The sequence below is a fragment of the Callorhinchus milii genome, unplaced genomic scaffold (genome assembly GCF_018977255.1).
Source record: "Callorhinchus milii isolate IMCB2004 unplaced genomic scaffold, IMCB_Cmil_1.0 Scaffold5, whole genome shotgun sequence".
Lineage (NCBI taxonomy): Eukaryota > Metazoa > Chordata > Chondrichthyes > Chimaeriformes > Callorhinchidae > Callorhinchus > Callorhinchus milii.
Window position 1 is genome coordinate 65,008,480 of NW_024704746.1, and position 21,397 is coordinate 65,029,876.

Below are 21,397 nucleotides of genomic sequence, written 5' to 3' on the forward strand. Positions count from 1 at the left end.
TCCTACTAAAAATCCTCCATTCTAACAGCCTTTTTGATCCCTTCTACCCCATCTTGCTCAGACTCCCGTTCTATCTCTGCAAAGTGCTTTGCAAAGTGCTTTGTTATACTCCATTTACTGGATTCGATCTTTGCAAAGTTACTATGTGAAAGGCATAATAATCACAGATTGGTTTTGTTTTACTGAATGTTTATAGTTATGAATTTATATGTTTAAACATTAGGCAAGTTTCCTTACTCCACACACCTTTGTTTGCTTAGCAGTAAGTAAGAACCCGGTTGTTAGTCGATTGGTGGATCGCTTTTCCGGGGGTAATAAAATAAAATATCCCTTCAATAAAAATAATAATAATTTGGTCACTCAATCCACGACTGTTTGTGGGGACGCTGCTGTGCGCAATTGGCTCCCAAGTTTCACCCACAAAATATACAGTCAATTCACTTTACAGTATATTCTGGGAAGTGCTTTAAGACTTCATGAAGACGTGATAAGGCGCTATATCAAATGCAATAATTATTATGATTATCACTGGTGATAATTAACACATAGAGCGTTACAGTTTTCCCCTCCCTTAGCACTTAACCCCTGGTAGTTGTGGTTTTTGAGCAGTAGCCAAACAGATGGCAAACACCAAGAGACACGGTCAGAAGATGAGAGTGGACAAGATATTTCCATGGATGATAATCCATTGTTCACCCTGGTGTGAAATGGAAAAAAATATTAATGAGGATTTTTAACAGGTTTTACTGCCCATGAAATCAGCCGAAGCTGCTTTGGAACTGCGGTGCTATTAGAAATGAAATTCTAATTCATTTGGGATTGGTATTTTTGCTTCAGAAACATGATTGGACTCTTGAAATGGACCTCATTGGGATAATAGTTTCAGTGTTTTTCCTGGAAGTCAAAGAATCATACGACGATTCACATTTTTTATGGAGCCTTTCACATTGAGGGCACATCTCAGAGCATATCGGACAGCTGGCTGGTAGGCTTTACTGGGGAAGACGAGAGGGGGAAAGGTGCCCCAAAGTACGGTCAAAAATATAATAATAATAACCCTTGCATTTGAAATAGAGCCTTACCACGTCGTTGAGACGTCTCAAAGCGCTTCACAGGATACGCTGTAAAGTGGAAGCACCGTGTAATTTCTGAGCGAAACAACGCATGCCCCATTTACGGCACCCACCAACAACACCAGCCAGCGCCAACAACTCGTTCTTTATATAGTGCCCTTCACGTGGGGGAGGGTCTCGGAGCGCTTAAAATCCCATCCCATGGTCTGCGCCAATCACTCTGGAACCCAACCGAGGAACCAAACCGACAAAGAGCAATCGTTTTCTTCAAGATGAGCCAGAGTTGAGTAACATCAAGGCTCATGTCGCATGCTCGACTTGCTACGTTGGCTCTTATTCAGCGTATTCACCCCAGCCCTCTGCTCTCCTCTTTGCGCTGACATTTTGATAAATGTAGCGACGGAGGAGAGAGAGGGAGGGGGGTTTGTGGCTGTGTTCCTAGTACTAGCAGCCTGTGCTGTATGAGTGGGATGGTGTTGCTGAGTACAACAGTTAATCCAGGGCACCATCCCAGGAGCTAAGAACAGCCTGTTCTTCCTGGAAAGCAGCCACTGTGCTGCCGTTTGTACACACTTGGTTGTTGGGAGCCTCTGTAAGATGGTATGAGACTGCAGACGGTGCTTGCTGCGGGCGGTGCGCGCGCGCGCGTGTGCGTGTGTGTTTCCCTCGTCTGTGTTTGTTCTCTTCTTACCTCGTCATTATTCCTGGAAGTTGGAAGAGGTGCCCTCTTCACAGTCAGAGGTCACCGGTGGGCGAAGTGTGTCAACAGACGAGAGGCAATACACAAACAACAGCACCTCGCATTCATAGGACTTATATAATTTGGTTTCTGTGCGCAATTGGCTGCTGCGTTTCGCCCGCAAAATAATACGCTCAATTCACTTTACAGTACATTCCGTCAAGCGCTTTGAGACGTCGCGACGACGTGATAAGGCGCTATATCAATTGCGAGTGTTATTATCGGCGGCATGAATAGTATTATGATCGACTTTGAAATTCAGGCAGAATTTGAAAAGTTTGCCAGAAATTCTCTGAGATCCGGAGTTTGTAGGGCAATGATCTTGAGGTTAAATAAAGGGACATTTCGGCTTCTAGAGCTGTCTGGGAAGAGCAGGGAGACTGATCTCTCTGATTCCTGGCCGTTCATTAAATGAGAGCAGAGATGCTGAGTAAAAGCCACACATTGACTCACCCTTGTTAAATCGCCTCCTCTATCACCGCAGTGACACTATGGTAATAATTGGTAATAACTGGTAGCAACAATTGCCGCAACAATTGGTGTTGCAGTCAGGATTTTGATAACGGAACAAATTTTATTTCACCAGTAAAGTAACAAAAAAAAACAATCACGGCAACGAAATAGACGATGAATGAAGGTCACAATTCTCCAGGACTGCTGCGTTCTTTGAAAATTGTTTCGTGATTGAACGAGTTTGACTGGAACAATTAGAGAAAGGAAAATGGGGGGTGGGGGAGGGGACCTTGAACAGATCGTGCTCCTGCTGATTTCCCTTTAAGTCTCGCAAGACTGTTGAAGCTCATCGTTAGCCCAAATGAGGGCTGCTTGCTACTTCCGCACCATCCATCATCAGGTACAGATCCCCTCAAACACATGTGTGGTTTTGGCTTGTTCACACAGTGGAAACTCTACCAATGGAACGACGGTGACTGAAGTGGCAGACAAGCCTCGCTCGTTGTTAATGATGCTGTGACTTTGCTAAGGGCTGTCGTCTTTCCCGCAGGTGATCACCAAGTGGTCCAGCTCTACCTGAAGTCGAAGGAAACGGGCATCACGTTCGCCAGCACCAGCTTCGTCTTCTATAACTGCAGCGTCCACCATTCGTGAGTTATCTTGCATACAGCCTTTACTCTGGGTGGCACGAGGCGGCTTTGTCCCTCAGCACTTCCCAAACTTGTCCAAATTTGTGGAGTTCTGTAGCTCAGTGGTTAGAGCGCTCGCCTCACAAACGAGAGGACCCTGGTTCGATTCCCCAGCGGGGCGAAACCTTAAGCAAGTTTCCACACGCTTCTGTTTATCAAGCAGTAAGTAGGAACCCGGTTGTTAGTCTAATGGCTTTCCGGGGGTAACATTCCCTTCAGATGTTATTTTTAGAAAAAATAATTTGGTCACTCCACAGCTGTTTGTGGGACGCCCCGATGCGCAATTGGCTGCCATATTTCACCCAGTATACGGTTAGTATACCAGCGATTCATTACACCCCAGCACTACATAGCGTGTCAGTCTAGACAGTGAGTTCAACGTCTCGATGTGGCTTTAACCTTCCAACTCGGAGGCGAGAGTGCTACCGACCGAGCCAGACTAGAATCAGTACGTGCTCGCTCTCATTAATATTCTGTCCGGATATTTTAGAGTGATCGAGAATGATGAGACGAATCTGAACCAGCCCTTGTGTTCCTGACATAAAGTTTGATTCTTACATTTATTGTGGTCTCAATGGTCCTATAACGTTGCTTCCAAACTGGAAAGCAATTCTCTTAATTATACCCTCACGTAATCCTTGAGAAAGTTTTAATCTGCAGCAAATGCTATTCCAATTGCCACTCCATCTTCAATCCTCATCTTCCCTGCCCGTCCCTTAACTTTAATTATCGGAGCTTCGGGAAACATAAGAAAGCGTGAAATGAAAAGACAGCTGTTAGGCCAATTGAGTGAACTCCTTACGCAGAGCAGGTATATCTCATACCCGGTTGTTAGTCGATTGGCGGATCGCCTTTCCGGGGTAATAATCCCTTCGAAAAAAAAGGTGTCACTCAATCCACGACTGTGCGTGGGGGGAACCCTGCTGTGCGCAATTGGTTCTCACGTTTCGCCCACAAAATATACAGTCAATTCACTTTACTGTCTATCCTGTGAAGCGCTTTGAGACGTCCAAACGACGCGATAAGGCGCGCTATCAAATGCGAGGATTATTGTTATTGTGCACGATCGTTTATTATCAGTTACCTGAGCGTACACCAGGGAATCTAAGAGAGGAACTTCCTGGTCTGTATGTTCTCAGGTTCGGACTGGACAATGTTGTCAGCGCTAAACTAAGCAGGTCACATTTTTTTAAATTAAAATATTTATTGTGCAGGAATGAATGCTGCATTGTTATAGCCCTTCACCGTCAAGGGGAGAACCGCAATACATTATTAATCCCTTTATTATTCTGTCTGCACTGCGGCGTTTTTTACTTTATATTAATGTGGTCAGCAAAACTTTAAATAAAACATTAAATAAATAGAATGGGATTAGAGCGCTTAAATTATCACTGTAGATTCGCAGTCTTTTCGTTTGAAGGACGGATTGAGGTGAATGTTTTTTTTAATCAGTGTGTCAGGTGGAAGTTCTAACCTCCAAGGAGCTAATATTTTCTCTTATATAAAGTGATACAAGACTAAAACAGGCCATTCGGTCTAACTGGTCCATGCAAGGCTTTATGCTTCACAAAAGCCCCCACCCCCGCCCCGCCAACCCTCCTATTCCTAGAGTCCTGTAGCGTATTGGTTGTGGAGCATTTTGGTTAGAGCACTCGCCTCGCAAGCGAGTTCGATTCCCGGCGAGACGAAACCTTAGGTGAGTATCCTTGCTCTACACGCCTCTGTTTACCCAGCAATAAGTAGGAACTCGGTTGTTAGCCATTTGGCAGATCGCTTTCCGGGGGTGATAAATACCTTAAAAAAAAATTTATTATTTGGGTCACTGCTGTTGCGCAATTGGCTGCTATGTATCGCCCACAAAATATACAGTCAATCCAACTGAAATATTTGCCCTTATTCCTAATGATCCTAATAGCCTTTGCATTTGATACAGTGCCTACAATGTTGAGAATGCCTCGACACGCTTCACACAGTCTTCCGTAAGGTGTAGTGACTGCGTATATGGAGGCAAACCTCAGATCCGCAACCCTTTGCCTCTGGGCAAAAGCTCATTCCCCTCCCTCCGTCGCTGTCTCTCCCTCTCTCCCTCCCTCCCTCCCTTCCTCCCCACTTCATATTTCAAGTCTGGCATGTTTTGATGGATTTTTGTAAGGTGCTCAGAATACAACCTAATCGTGTTTCCTTCCGTATGTCTGTCCGAACAGGTGCCTGTCATGTGTAAACAGCCCCTATCAATGTCACTGGTGCAAATATCGGCACATGTGCACGCATGATCCACGGACGTGCTCCTTCCAGGAGGGCCGAGTCAACATCTCCGAGGTAAGGAGACTTCCCGACCCTCTATGTGGCTGAAGCAGCCGAGTTCTGCAACTTTAAGGAAAAAAATCGTTCACGGGAAAGTAAGCGAGCAAAAGTCATAACAAAATACAAAGCGACTCCCTTGACCATCAGTACGGCAGGTCAAAGAGAGGTAGGGAGGTGAAGGGATTTGAAGACGAGTGTGAGGATCTTGAAATCGATCCGTTCGGTGATAGGGAGCCAGCGGAGCCTGGCTAGAACTGGTGCGATGTGGGCTACAGAGATTAGTACGGGTGAGTTATGGGGGCAGCGGAGTTTTGGATAAGCTGGATTTTGCGAATAGTGGAGCTGGGTAGGCTGGCGCGGAGGGTATTTGAACAGTCGAGGCGGGAGGAGAAAAAAAGTACTCTTCCTAAACATCGGGATGATTAAACAACCGATATTAAGACTGAATCGGGAGATTGACGTATTACATGGGAGAGCTCAGTTTTACAATGTTTACGGTCTATTGACTGGCTGTAAAGCCTTCTTTAGGTTTGCAAGGTTTCTATGGAGTATTTTTTTCTAACATACCTGACTCAGCTGACCCACGTCTGAAACTTTGCCAGCGGGAGACTGGTTTTAATTACTGAGCTCGGAGGAGTGAAATCACTGAACTGCCCCCAAATCACACATGTTCGTCAGACCACCGTCTTGCAATTGTCAGCATTCCTAATTCGGAGATCGATTTTCTGCAGACAAACAAGTTTCCAAATTAAGACCGATTAAGAATCTTCTGCACCGTCTTAAGTGCTCCATCTAGTCTGTCCTTTAGGATGAGATGTTAAGTTGTGGTCCTGTCTGCCTGCTCATCTGGACATCATAAAGATCCCACAGCGAGCGCTAATCGATAAGCAAAGGGAATTTCTCTCTCCCGGTGTCCTGGTCAACAAATTCCCCCAAATAAAACTGGTCATTCACTCTGTGGCTGTTTGTGGTGCACTGCTGTGTGCAAAATTGGCTGCTGCTTTTCTCCCACAAAATACACAGTCAATCCTCTTTATAATATGTCCTGTGAAGCGCTTTGAGATGTCTCGATGATGTGGTAAGGCGATATATCAAATGCAAGGATTATTATCATCATCATTATTATTATTATTCGAGCAAACGTCTCTTTTGTTTGCTACAGCGTCTCTGTCTCTCTCCACAGAGGGTCTGAAAGTATCAGCCTCAGGTTAGCAAGTACTGAGGCTTGGCGGGGGGTGGGGGGGGGAATATACTGAGTGTGTATATATACTGAGGGCGGATATAGCGGAGTTTAATAAACAGCCTATGAAATGGATCATCGGGAGAAGCTCCCTTCCGTGCATTTATTTATTCTCTGGCCTCTGGTTAGCCCCCCCCCCCCCCGCCCCCACTGTCTGATATCTCACTTTTCTCCTGTTTTGCCATCAGCTTAAATGAAAAGCTGGCAGGCAGCATGATTGAAAGACTAGCAATTCCGGACATTGTGTCTGGGACCTTAAGCCCTGGTGTTAATACACAGTCCTTCACAGGAAGCCTGTGTTTCCTGTCTTAGGTGAGTCCGAGACTTAAGCGACTTAAGGTGGAGTTCAACTTCAAAGATCACAAGAATAAGCATTTGGAATTCATGGAGGAAATGACCTTATTTTTATGTACAATAAATCCATGTTTGCTTTTTTTCCTGTGGGTGACAGGCGTGTGATGTATAGATATTGCTTACACAATGTCATAACTGATTTGCTGTCAGCTAGTCTATTGATTTTGAAGATGTGTTGGTGGTCGGAGGGGCGGAGGGGGTGGGGTGGGAGGAGGAAGAGAAGGGGAGAGAACGTCTTGCTATTTATTAGCTGGCGAAACTGTGGGAATTCAGGTGTCAGCTTGGCTCAGTTGGTAGCACTCTCGCGTCTGAGTCAGAAGGTGGTGGGTGCAAGCCTCACGTCGGGACTTTGAACACACGTGAAGTGACTGCGTGATTTTCAGTTTGTGTACAGCAATGTCCCACAAAGTGCGTGACCAATTTTACTTGGGGAATTGTTGGCCGAGGCATTGGGAGAAACTCCCTTCTTTTCAAATGGTGCCACGGGATCTTTAATGTTCACCTGAACAGGTAGATGGGACTTCAGGGGTGAGTGACATCTCATCTGAAAGACGTGTCAACCCCCAGGATCATCAACCGAGACTTGAGCTCACTTCCCGACGTGGGGCTTGAAGCCACAGCTTTTTCAGTGAGAGGCGAGTGTGCTAGCGACTGAGCTGCCTGTTGAGGAAAGGGAGAGAGTAGGAGGAAATCATGTTACACAGAGTTATTTGGACGTGGAAAGCCAGACGTGGAAGGTGAGAGTCCGTGGTAGCTTTTAAGGGTGAATCAGATAAATATCTTAGAAGGAGAAACGTGAAAGACTCTGTGGAGAAAAGTTTCTCTCTCCCGGTGTCTGAGATGGGATGAAACTGATAGCTCATTCAGAGAGCGGGCAGAGACACGATCGATGTGCCAAAGGGCTTCCTTCCGGGCTGTGTATTTTGCATGGTTTCTGACTCAGAGTAACACGAAGGCCCACTGGGTGCTTGCCACCCAGCGTAGGACACCAGGAGCTGAAATCGAGTGTTAAATGGGCCGACGCTGTACACTGACTGTTTCGCAGGAGGCTCCACAGCAAGTCGGGTGATTGACAAACCTAATTAACACACATGGGTCATGGGTTTGAATGTGAGGCAGTAATGAGGTTATTGTTAATTCAGAGATCTTCCTGCAGTCTGTGCATTTAATAGTCTCGGATCTTATTCCTGCTGTTTTGGGAGCTTGCCCAGAGCTCGATAAAACATGTAAAATCCAAACACAGTTTTATTTTGAGTGTGTGTGAGTGTGTGTATGTGAGCGTCTTTTCAGCAGGCAGTGGAGTGATGTAGATCAACGATTCACATGAAATCTTTATCGTAACCTTCAGCCTCCTCTCTGATCAAATGAAGATCTTTCTTTCACGTTTGCCTGGTCGGACCACTTTCCGTTGTAAGCGTGTTGAATACCTTAGAGCCGCTTTAGTTAGGTATTGGCAAGTTATTAAGCCCTCCCAGTCTCTGCCCCATGTGAAGGGGCTATTTAAATGCAAGTTATTGTGGTTGTTATAGTTGACCAGCAATTTTGAGCCTTGGCCAATCACACAAATGAGCAATTTATTCTTTCTGCGTTATTTATTTTGCTGTGAAAAAGTGTCTTTTATTCCGCAGTATTCGTCCAATTATATCTTCAGTATCTGAGAAACCAGGGCCAGTAATAATGTTCTCTGCATTTGATAGAGCAGCCTCTCGGTTTGGGAGGACGTCTCAAAGCATGTGATAGGGTTTTACCCACTGAGTATTTTGGAACGAATGTTGCAGCACAAACAGCCTGTGAGACGACCGACACATTTTATTTGGGGGGATTGCTAGGCAGAACATGAAGACAAACTCCCTTCTCTTTATGATTAGCGCCATGGGATTCTTCAGCATGCACCTTAACAGGCAGACAGGACTTGGGTTTAATGTCTCATCCGAAGCCCCCCCACCCCACCACCCCAGCGCTGCACTGGAGCATCAGCTTAGACTGTGCGATTCCAAGTCCTGACGTGGGGGCTTGAACCCACATCCTTCTGACTCAGAGGTGAGAGAGAGAGAGAGAGAGAGAGGGCTACCGACTGCGCCAGGCTGTCACACATGTTGATTACCTAAGATTATTTTTCATTAAAATCAGCCAACAGGTGAAACAGGTCACGGCGAGAATAACATTCCTACTTTTCCAAAGATGCAGTGCTCCATCTAGTGCTCTGACTTGAGAACTGGTGAAAGTCAGCAAGTGAGAGCTGAGTGGCAATTCCCTCCCAACAGGCCTGACATTTAATAATAAAACAACAATAATAATCCTTCTTTGCATTTGATACGGCACCTCATCACGTCATCGCTTCACAGAATATACTGTAAAGCGAATTGACTGTACGTTTTGTGGGTGAAACGCGGCAGCCAATTGCGCACAGCGGAGTCCCCACAAACGAGTCGTGGATGGAGTGACCACATTTTTTGGGCTGGTGTTAGGTGAGATTATTACCTGCAGAAAGCGATCCGCCAATCGACTAACAACCGGGTTCCTGCTTACTGCGAGGTAAAGAGAGGTGTGTGGAGGAAGGAAACTTGCCTAATTCCTGAGTCAGGCAAGTTCACATTATTCCAGGGCACTCACTGCTGACGACAGCACAGCCCGGCCTGGCTCATCGACAAGACTTGGAAGGACAGACCGGTCACTGGGGGTAGGGAATCCTCCCACTCAGCTCCTGTTAACCCAGCAAGCCAAAGCCCTCACGGGTAGGGTGGTCCTAGCTGGACAAACAGTGGGAAACTTTTGGTCATCTTTCCCCCCCTTCCCCCCACACTCTCTTCGCCCCCAGCCCCACCCCACCCCCAGACCAGCCCAGCTTGGGCTCCCGGTCAGCTGTGTGAAGCACTTTTTAGACGCCCACCCAATGTGAGAGGCGCTGCACAAATGTAAATTGTTGTTGGTGTTGCATCGACACGGACGGAATTTCTAACCGCGTGACGGGAACAGCGATCAATCGCAGCCTCGCACCGACAGCGTGTGGTGTCTCGGGTTAACGAACAGTCTTCTCGGATTCAGAAACCGAGCAAAACAGATCTCGCATTCAGTGAAAAATAATCCGCCTGCCAGCTTCCAGCCTTCTAATAAAAGTAATTAAACAATCAAAGGAGCCACATCAAAGGAAAAGCGTACAGGCATGTCCAGTCTGACATGTTAACTCACCCGTACCTTAAGGGTAAGGATAAGTCGATGTTTTTGTAATATACAGTAAACGGCACTTGTATGGCTAGGATACAGCTGTAAAAGGTGCGGTGGTTTAACTGAAATATCCAGATGTCATCTCTCTTTTGCTGGTGAGATTACAGACAATTACAGTCGTATTCATTTCGAGCTGGAATTACAGTTTTGGCCTTCTTACAATTGCAACACAATAGTCGTTTATACATCGCCTTTCATGTCGGGAGGACGTCTCAAAAGCACTTTGTGCTGCTGAGCCGGTGGGGGAGGGGGCGTGGCGGGGGCGGGGAGAGATGTGTGGTGAGGAGCACAGCTGACCGAAAGAGAGGTCAGAGAGGCAAGTCTTGAGTCACTTCTATCCCGTCACTGAACGCCATCGTGAAAATGCGTTCGACGAACCTCTCCTTTCGGCCGCTCGCAAGCACGAGACGCAGTGCCGTGAACCTGGTTGAAGGCCCAGCTCTGTGTCGCTCGATGTCTTTGCAGGAGAACAGACGTAAAAGATTTTAATGATGAGGACAGTGTCTTTTTAAAGGCCGGCCAGAGTTGTCCGATAAGACAGTCAGACCCTCGCTGCGTGCCTGTGCAGGTCGCTATCGTTGTCAGCCTGGCTCAGCCCCAGCCCAGAGCACTCTCATCTCCGGGTCAGAAGGTTGTGGATTAAAGCACCATGTTAGGATCTGGGGCTGACACTCCAGTAGTGCGCTGGGGATGCACTGTGTTGTTGCAAGTGTTGTCCTTCAGCCGAGACACAAAGCCAAGGTCCCATCTGCCTGTTCAGGTGGATGGATGTCAATGATCACTTGGTGCTGTTTAATAAGAGAAGAGAGTTTCTCTCTCCCAGTGTCCCGACCAACATTCCCGCAGATGAAACGGGGTCATTCACTTCCTGGCTGTTTGCGGGATATCTCGTGTTCAGCCTGCGGTCACCTCCGCTCTTTGCCTGGCCTGGTGTCAAGCGCTCCGAGGCACCACCTCACGTAAAAGTTGTTGCCGTGCATTAATTGGCTGCCGTGTCCGTCGTATGCCTCTCTTTGCCGAGCGGTAAGCAGGAACCTGGGGTTGAAAAACAATCTTCACAGTCACCAGGGTTTACAGCAAAATCCTGTGAAGCGTTTTGAGACTTGAAAGACCCAGGGATTCTTTTTATTGTTTAATCTCTCTCGTTTATCGGCAGGTCACTGCCCGTAAACACTGAACGCGTGCTTTACTGTACTGGGGGCACGAAAGGGATGACATTCCTTGCCCGAGCGTAATATTAATATGTCAGATTAATGATGCAAATAAACTAATGAGAAATTGTAACTGGAGCAGCAATTGCCTCCAGATAACAATGGTTTATTGTAGATTAATTAAATAAGTTCAGTCAATGCCACGTTCTTCAACTTCATTAGCTCTCCTGTGCCTCAAACCCAAACCCTACACTTTTCAGAGCATTGCTCTAATGTTCTGATGCTCTAAGGAAGTTTCTCCTGGTGTCCTAACCAACAGACCAGATAAAACTGATCGTTCACTTCACGGTTCTTTGTGGGACATCTGTGTGCAAATTGGTTGCCGGTTTCCCCTACGAGATACTACACTTCACAGGACAAGTGTGGAGTCCTGTAGGGTATTGGTGAGAGCACTCGCCTCACTAATGAGAGGACCCGGGTTTGTTTCCCGAGCTAAGGACGAAATCTTAGGTAAGTTTCCTTACTCCACACGCCTCTGTTTACCTGGCAGTAAGTTGGAACCCGGTTGTTAGTCGATTGGTGGATGGCTTTCAGGGAAGGTAATAATCCCTCAAAAAAAAAGATTGGGTCACTCATTCCACAACTGTTTGTGGGACATAATTGTCCACCTCATTTCGCCCACAAAATGCACAGTCACTACACTTTATGTTGTATTCTGTGAAGCCCTTTGGGACATCTCAACACCGTAATAAGGCGCTATGTCAAATGCAGGGATTATTATTATTATTATTGTTATAAAAACAGTTGAAATGCCGCAAATTCATTTTGCAGTTAGCTTTGCCCTCGAATCAGCCCCCAGCCCCCCCACTTCACACACAACGTTCACAACCTGTAACGGAAACCAAATGAAAGGACAGTGGAGCGGGCGACAAGGTTAAAGTCTCGTAGCTGTTTCCGATGGGATTGGGGGAAGATACCTCCAACGATGCCAGTGTGTAAATAGCTTTGCTTGACCTTTGCCGACAATGTTGACGTATTTTATAAGGGGAGCGATTAAAAAAAAACACACTCTGTGGATTTAATTTTTCATGCTTCACACGAGACATCAACGAAGGCCAATGGTGGGGATAAAGTCTCATTAAATTTCAATTACTTAACATGACAGTCACGCTAAGCTGATAAAACCCAACATTGTGTACAGTTGTCAATTCTCCATACAGGACCCTTCAGTCCTATCTATAATGACTTTTTCTTTCTGTTTTAAGCCTTTTCATATGCAAACGAGTCCGTCTTTAGCAAATAGACTGGATTTAGTCAGGGTTTTAATGAACTCGAGTCAGCCGCGCCGTGACATTAGAGCTCGGCTCACAGTAACCGCGAGGCCTGGTGGTTTATCTGCTCTCGGTGAATTTATTGCAGATAAGAAACGCGTGGCGAAGAAATTACTCAGCGTAACTCGGCGTTTTTCGGAGTTTTGTCAGATGGTTTGGTTCAGCCTCAACTTGGAAGATCGCACGAAATCCTTAAAGCTGCCGCTCGTCTGGAACACCGTTGTTTCACAAAGTAAAATATACAAAAGTCCTCGCCTTTGACGCAGCGCCTTATCACGTCATTGGGACGTCTCGAAGCTCTTCACAGGATGTTCTGTAAAGCGGAGGAATACAGTCCAAAGCTTCAGAATTCGGATCAGATTTCAGAATTTCCCACGTTTCTGCCTGATCTTCAGTCTTAAGATCTGTCGCTGTGAGCGATTGGCTCCCGCTTAACGCCCACAAAATACACGCATTTTACATTTACACTTATAATGGGAAATATCTGAGCGTTGAATTGTATATTCACTGCCAGTCATACCACAGTAACAGTGAAGACAAGGTGCAATTTTGGTCCTTTTTTGGGGGGGGTGGGGTGGGGGAACGGGAGACGTGAGAGGAGCTCTGGGACGCTACGCTGCGTGAGTGAGGGGGCTCTGTGTAAATACAAGTTGTTGTTGCTGAGTTTCCTCTGGTCCTTGCTCTCCAGGACTGTCCGCAGCTCCTTCCTGCCGTGAAGCTCCTGGTGCCGGTCGGGGTGGTGAAGCCGATCACGCTGAAAGCGAAGAACCTGCCACAGCCTCAGTCTGGTCAGCGAGGGTACGAGTGTATCCTGAACATCCAGGGGGTGGAGCAGAGGGTCCCGGCACTGAGGTTCAACAGCTCCAGCGTCCAATGTCAGAACATCTCAGTAAGTCACACACGTTGTACACGTACTCACAGCGCTGCGGTGCTGTGTGTCTGTGCGTGGGTGCGAAAGTGTATACCGTTGCTCGGTGTATGTGTGTATACCGTTGTTATGTTTATGTGTACCATTGCTGTGTGTGTGTGTATAGCATTGCTGTGTGTGTGTGTAGAGCATTGCTGTGTGTGTGCGCGCGTGTGTATATATATATATATATACCATTGCCCTGTGTGTGTGTATATATATATATATACCATTGCCCTGTGTGTGTGTGTGTATATATATATATCATTGCCCTGTGTGTGTATGTATATATACCATTGCCCTGTGTTTGTGTGTATACCATTGCCCTGTGTGTGTGTGTGTACCAGTGTGACTGTGAAGCTTTGCTTCTGCCTGAACGTTCCTCAAAGCCGGTATCGAAAATCAAAGGCCTGGGTATCCTTCCGACTGCTCTTGTTTTGTAACGACGTGACAAAGGGCTCACTTTTCGAGCTTCAACACGGCTTTGTTTCTGCTAATTCCTGCGCTAACAGATGCTGCTCATGTGCAGGGCAGGTAAACAATGCCAGACTGTGGCGAGCTTTACCGTACAATGGGGCCCATTCAGACAAGCCACAGTTGCAACGTTGTGCTATAGAAAGGTATCGCATTGCAGACAGATATTTCTGAAAGGTAACTTCACCTTTAAATTGGAGTCCTGTAGCGTATTGGTTAGAGCGTTCGCTTCGCAAGCCAGAGGACCCGGGTTCGATTCCCAGGCAGGGCACAACCTTAGCCAAGTTTCCTTACCCCACGCACCTCTGTTTACCTGGCAGTAAGTAGGTTGCTTGTCGATTGGCGGATCGCTTTCTGGTGTTAATAATCCTTTAACAAATAATAATAACAGTTTGGTCACTCAGTCCATGAGTGTTTGCGGGACACTGCTGTGCGCAATTGGCTGCCGTGTTTGGATGACAAAATATACAGTGAATTCAGTCGACAGCAAATTAATTCTGTATGGATTCGTCTACCAACGCAAAGCTTTGGGAACCGTAGATACAAAGTTGCCTGGTTCTTCCAAACATATTACACTTGCATTACCCGAGTAAGACTCACGGAGTCTTAGAGGTGAAAGATGTGACCTCTGGCTCCTGTCGGAGTGAGCGTAGAAAACTAACTGTAACGATCAGAAGCCTCAGACTGTGTTTACAGTAGCACGAGACAAGCCCTGTGCTAAGGTGTTTCTGCACCACCCCCCCAGCAGTGAATTGTATTTGAGAGATGTTGTCCCGTTTGCTGATCAGCTCTGCGTTGCCCGTAATTGTGCGACCGTGTGTCTGGTTCCAGTATTCCTACGAGGAAACGGAGGTCAATAATCTCCCGGTGGACCTCTCGGTGGTCTGGAATGGGGATTTCAGCATCGACAACCCGGCACATAACAAAGGTGAGGAGCCAATCTGCGGATGAAATTCCAGCCGGGTCCAAATCCACTCCATTTACACGCCAGGAATTTGGCAAATTGTTGAATTCAGTCTTAACTTTGAAACTGTTTTCCTGTAATCCTTCGGATGGATGATAAACCGAGGTCCCGTCTATGCCTGTTCAGGTGGACGTTAAAGATCTCGCGACGCTAATCCAAAAGAGGAAGGAGTTCCTCCCTGTGTCCTGGCCAACAATCCCCCCTCGTATAAAATTGGTGACTCACTTCATGGCTGTTTGTGGGCAAATTAGCTGCCGCATTCGCCTACAAAATACACAGTCACTACATTTTACAGTAAAACCCTGTGAAGCGTTTTGAGACGTCCTCCCGACTTGAAACGGTTCATATCAACTGTAAGGATTATGATTATTACTATCAATAATAAAACCCACTTCGAAAATGAAAGCATATAAAGTAAATCCTGGACCCAGGTGGGATTTCTATCCCATTATGCCATGAGTTGTGTTTGCGCACTAGTGGTGCAGATCATTTTGTGCGCCTCCCTGTCTCGTTGCGCTCAGTTAAAGGCTATTTTATTCCACGGAGCCAATGTTTCTGCTTCGGTCAACACGCATTGCTGGTTCCCAGCCATTGGACGTCTCTCAGGAAGCTGCCAATTTAGTGCTGAAATTACATAGAGTGATACAGCACAGAAACAGGCCGTTTGGAGTCCTGTAGTGTAGTGGTCAGAGCTGCTCGCCTCGCGAGCGAGAGGACCCGGGTTCGATTCCCGGGCCGGGCGAAACCTTGGGCGAGTTTCCTCACTCCTCACGCCTCTTGTTTACCTAGCGGGAAGTAGGAACCCGGTTGTTAGTCTGTTGGTGGGTCGCTTTCCGAGGGTAATGATCCCGTCAAAAAAAAAACTAAACAAAAAAAAGAATAATAACTTGGTCACTCAATCCACGAGTGTTCGTGGGCCACTACTTGTGCGCAATCGGCCGCCGGGATTTTGCCCACAACACGCGCAGTCGATCCAGTTTGCGGCATATTCTCGAGCAGCGAGTTGAGACGTCTCAGCGACGTGATAAGGGGCTTGTTGTTGTTGTCGTCTTGCGAGCGTGCTCGGCGTCTCTGTTGAGTTGAGCTTCGCGCTGTGGCCTGTCTCGCTCTGTTTATTGTCTCTCTCTCTCTCTCTCTCTCTCTCGCTCTCTCTCCTCTCAGTTCACCTGTACAAGTGCGGAGTGATGCGGGAGAGCTGTGGCCTGTGCCTGAAGGCCGACCCTGACTTTGAGTGCGGCTGGTGCCGAGGCGAGGACCGCTGTGCGCTCAGGCAGCACTGCCCCGCCCCCGAGGAACAGTGGCTGGAACATTCCAGAATAAACCGCAAGTGCCCCTACCCTCGCATAACCGAGGTAACTGCCGCGGCGTGAGATGAGGGGAGGAATGTCGTTTAAAGCTAGAGTTGGTAGCCGCTTCCAGCCCAGCTTAGGCCGTTGTCCCCAACACCACCACCACCACCACAACCACAACAACTTGCATTTGTATAGCGCCGTTCACGTAGGGTAGGGTCCCAGGGCACTTGACGGGGGTGGAGGTGACTGTGAACACGATCAAAAAGTCCCACCGAGTACCCATGAAATCTCCTGCCGCTCCAGTGTATTAGGCGGAGGGCACTGCGGTTGTCTCGGCATCTCAGTTTGCCTGCGGAGATACAATCTGGTTGGCAGCCTGGCTCAGTCGGTAGCACTCTCGTCAAAACCGAGTCAAAAGGTCTCGGTTGGGAGTCCCACGTCGGGGACTCTGAACTCACAGTCTAGACGCTAGGCTGTGTTGTCGGAGGTGCCGTCCTTCGGATGAGACGTCAAACGGAGGCTCCATCTGCTTGATCCCGTGCTACTATTCATTTGAAAGAGGAAGGGGGTTACTTTCTCTCGGTGTCCTTGTTCCAACAGGTTACGATTCATGCATTCTCTCCCTGGCTGCTTGTGGGACGTCGCTGCGGGTAAATTGGCTGCCACGTTTGCCCCTTACAAACTACACAGTTGCTACGCTCCACAGTAATTCCTGTGAAGAGCTTTGAGACGCCACATTAAATGCGAGGATTACATTATTATCAAATGCGAGGATTATATTATTATGGGACGACCGAGACAGCAATCTTCTGGGTGGATTGTCAACCCTATAAAGTCATCAGGGAGATTACCTCCTTAATGCTCATCTGACATGCGAGAATAACAATTGAAATTTATGTCGCATTTATCCAGGGTGGGTGCGGAAACCCATCACCGTTGCTTAAGAGTATCCAAACCAAACTGAGAATTCCATGCATCCCACCTACACATGAAAATCCCAGCGATAGATTGTTGGAATGGACTGCGCACTCTCTCTCCCTCGAGGGACGCATTCTGCTTCCCTAATTCCGGAAAGTATTAGGCGCAGTTTGGCAAGAGCCAAGGGTTTGGGGACCCGAGAGTATACATTGGGGTAACTGCTTGAGTTCTAACCAGCTAAAACTGCATAGATTGCCATTGATATCGCTGTCTGGCAAACTTTCCCACTGGTTGTCCAACTAGGACCACCCTACCCGTGAGGGCATTAGCTTTGCAGGGTTAACAAGAGTTGAGTGGGATAATTCCCTACCCCTGGTGACTGGTCTGCCCTTCCAGGTCCTGCCGATGAGCCATGCTGGGCTGTACTGTCAACAGCAGTGCCCAGCCTGGCCCATCAGCACAAAATACATGGTCGATCCACTTTACAGTATATCCTGTAATGCGCTTAGAGACATCTCAACGACATGATAAGGCGCTATATCAAAATGCAAGTCTTATTATTATCGAAACAGCTTGTTAACGTCCGCCTTATCGAATCCTTTCACAACTTAAACGCCTCCATCAGGTCCCCTCTCAACCGAAGCATCTCCAGAGAGAGGACAGACCCAACCTGTCCAGTCGTTCTTGATAGCTGTATCTTCTCATCCCTGGTGACATCTTAGTGAACCTACCCTGCACTCTCTCCTATGTTATAACCTCCTCGCTGTAGTGTGACGGCCAGAGCTACACGTGGTTAACCAAACGCGAAATGTGAAGGCAGAACGCTGAACAGTCTGTGAGGGGAGGGTCACGGCCGAAAGGGTTAATTTATCTTCCTCAATCAGGCGATGATTGACCAGCTGTACATCTCCACCCCCAGCTCCCCATTTCACATAAGGCTTATAACAACAGTAGCAATAACTCGCAAATAGGTACAAACCTTGCAGTCTGTCGTGAAACAAAGTGGGTCAGAGATGACGAAGTGAATGTTTTCGCCCGCGAGTCACTGCATTTGCAATTTACAGTAAAATAATAATCCTTTGCATTCGATATAGCGCCTTGTCACGTCTTCGAGACGTCTCAAAGCGCTTCACGGGATAGACTGTGAAGTGAATTGACCGGTTGTCTCGTGGGCGAAAATCCTGTGAAGCCCTTAGAGGCGTCCTCTCGACGTGAAAGGCGCTGCATGTGAAATGCAAGGATCTTTTAAATATTATTTTATTATTATTGCAATAATCCCTGCATTTGATATAGAGCCTTATCACGTCTTCGAGACGTCTCAAAGCGCTTCGCAGAATATACTGTGAAGTGAATTGACTGTATATTTTGCGGGCGAAACGCGACAGCCAATTGCGCACCGCAGCGTCCCCACAAACAGTCGTGGATTGAGCGATCAAATCGTTTTTTTGGGGGGAGGGATTATCACCTCCTGAAAGCAACTAACACTATTATTATTATTATTATTCAGGCAAACACAGCAGCCAATTTGAGCCGGAGCCATCCTCCGAACAGTACACTGAGTTTAAATTGGGGCAGGGAGGGATTACAAGCCTGGATGATGGGATGGGGGAGGGAGGGAGGGATGGGGGCGGGTGGGGTGGGGTTGGGGGGGGGGGAGAAAGAATCTGAGTTCCTTTAAAATAACCGTGAAGTAGATTTACAGAATTTTCTTTTCGTAACCCTGAAGCACATCTCACGCGGTTCCATGACTTATTACCAGTGATATCGCGGGGAGAGAGTCTTATATTAAAAATCGCTTCTCTCCTCTTCCTCGAACCGCCCCACCCCTTCTCCCCCCTCCCACCACCACCACCTGCATCCCCGTGATCTTCCCCTTTAAACGCCTACCCCCCCACCCCAGCTGTGGTACAAATTGAGAGGTCCTTTGTACACGTGGCTGCTCTGACCATCTCGCAATTAACATCTGTGCAGTGAAATTCGCCTGCGGCGCATTGTTTAAGATGCTGAACAGTGAGTGCTCAGAGTGCTGGGCTGTGTGCTCTTTGTCAGCCCGCAGACCCCCTACGGAACCCTGACTAATGCGGAGACGCCCCCACCCCCCGCCCACCACCACCACCACCCCCGCTGAATGGTGTGCGTTCAACAAGCCCACGCAGTGTCTGCCGTTGAACTCCTCGACCCCACACCAGCGTCCGTGCCTGGGTGCCTCGCTCCCCCGCCTCCCCTCCTCTCTCCGCAGCCCTTTGAATTCTCCTTCATTTTCTCTCTCGAAAGGCGAGCGCGACCGCCACGAGCTAACGAATGCTTTGTGTTTGTTTCTCTCCCGCGATCTCGGGGGCGAGTGGCCAGGGTTTGAGGCAATGGGTTTCGGGAGCAAATTCTGCCGCAGTGTCTTAAGTCACACCGCAGTCACACTGCAGAGGGTCAGTCACACTGCAGAGGGTCAGTCACACTGCAGAGGGTCAGTCACACTGCAGTGTTTGGCTCAGTAATAAGTGGAGTCCTGTAGCTCAGTGGTTAGACCGCTCACCTCGCAAGCGAGAGGACCTGGGTTCGGTTCCCGGGAGGGAGCGAAACATTAGGCAACTTTCCTTACTCCACACACCTCATGGCGCTTGACATGTCGTTTCCCAAACTATATACCGTATCCCGGGATAATATTTTCCAGCAGAAATCTATCTAAATTGTTCTTGAAACAAACGACACTCTTTGCTGCCACTGGTATCCGTGCTCCAGTCATTAAATACCCCCTGGGTTATTGGTGTCTGTCCTGAAGTTGCCCTTTGCAACTCTGAACCTGCATCGTCCATGAGCAACCCCCTTTCGAGACGCTGGAGCCATTGAGAATCTAAATGTGCCAGCGGTGTAAGGGTTAAACCCCGATGTACCTCTGAAACTCACACAGATGAAGATGTCGCACCGTTTGCGGCCGGTGGGGGAACGGGTGGGGGGAACGGATGGGTGGGGGCGGGGGGAGGGGGTGGCAGGGGTGGGGGGGAAACGAGACATAAAAACATCATCAACAAATGAGGTCTTTCTTCTACATCAGAAGTCCGGAGAGCAGCTTTTATTGATGATTAAACAGGCGAGGAGAGCTGTGTGTGATAATGAGAGTCCTGCTGTCTGGTGAAAGGAGTAGATTAGCCGAAGGCACAAAAGGTGATGGTGGAGCGTCGGTGTAGCTCTGGCCCAAGGGGGAGCAGTGTGATCGTGATCTGGTGACAGAAATGACTCCTCACTGTTTTTCCGCAGCATTAAATTGGATTAAATTAAGGGCGCTCCAGGACGCTAACCCCTCGTGTGGGGCGCTCTATAAATGCAAGTTGTTGTTGTTGTGAAATGCGCAAGCAGAAAACATCTCCCTCTCCCCCCCCCTTGCAACTTGTGGTTATTACGATGCAGTTATTACGGTAAAACGTTATTACGCCACTAAAATGTAGTTACGACAGCAAAATCCTGTGAAGCGCTTTGAGATGTCTCGACGACATGTTAAGTCGCGATGTCAAATGCGAGGATGATTAAGTCTATGAACATGTCGAATTTCGGGGATTGTTGGAACGCCTGACACCGATTTATGCTTAAGAATTGGAATTTTGATAACAGTAATCCTTGCATTTGACATAGCACCTGTCACATGGGGATGGGATGTGTAACACCCACCTGAACAGGCAGACCTCACCAAAGTACAACGTCGCATCCAAAGGACGATGGCACCTCTGATCATTCAGCTTTCTCCCCAGCACTGCAGTGGGTGAAGTGACTGTTTTCCTCCCTGTGTACTACATAGATGCACAAACAAACATAGAATCACACGGGTGTACGTGTTCATATACACGCGGACATCTATACGCACACATAGACATGCACATAGACCCACACGCAGTGTATGCACTTGCACGTATACAAACACACGAATGCACACACAAACACACACACATATATATAAGCCATTTGGCCCAACTTGTCCATGTCAGTATTTATCCTGCACCCAAGCCCACCCCTCCTAATCCTCTCTCCTATACCCCTCTATTCCCTTCTACCTCATCGCCTCGCAAGCAAGAGGAACCGGGTTCGATTCCCAGCCAGGGTGAAACCTTAAGCAAGTTTCCTTGCTCCAAATGCTTCTGTTTAGCTTGCAGTAAGTCGAAACCTGGATGTTAGTCGATTGGCTTTCAGAGGTAATAACCCCTTCAAACAACAAACGAACAAACAAAAATTGTGATGGTTTAATCCATGACACTACTGTGCGTTTCACCCACAAATTACACAGTCAGTTTACTTTA

The 21,397-nt window shown here is 47.7% G+C and overlaps 1 protein-coding gene across 1 annotated transcript in view; it reads left to right on the forward strand.

The window, feature by feature from the left end:
* The window catches only part of plxna4 (plexin A4), a 296,341-nt gene that overhangs the window by 232,040 nt on the left and 42,904 nt on the right, over positions 1-21,397 (forward strand). The window contains exons 8-12 of the mRNA XM_042335956.1: positions 2,816-2,915; positions 5,159-5,273; positions 13,248-13,448; positions 14,772-14,868; positions 16,066-16,256. Of these exons, the coding sequence (XP_042191890.1) occupies positions 2,816-2,915; positions 5,159-5,273; positions 13,248-13,448; positions 14,772-14,868; positions 16,066-16,256 (704 nt within the window). The remainder of the gene's footprint in view (positions 1-2,815; positions 2,916-5,158; positions 5,274-13,247; positions 13,449-14,771; positions 14,869-16,065; positions 16,257-21,397) is intronic.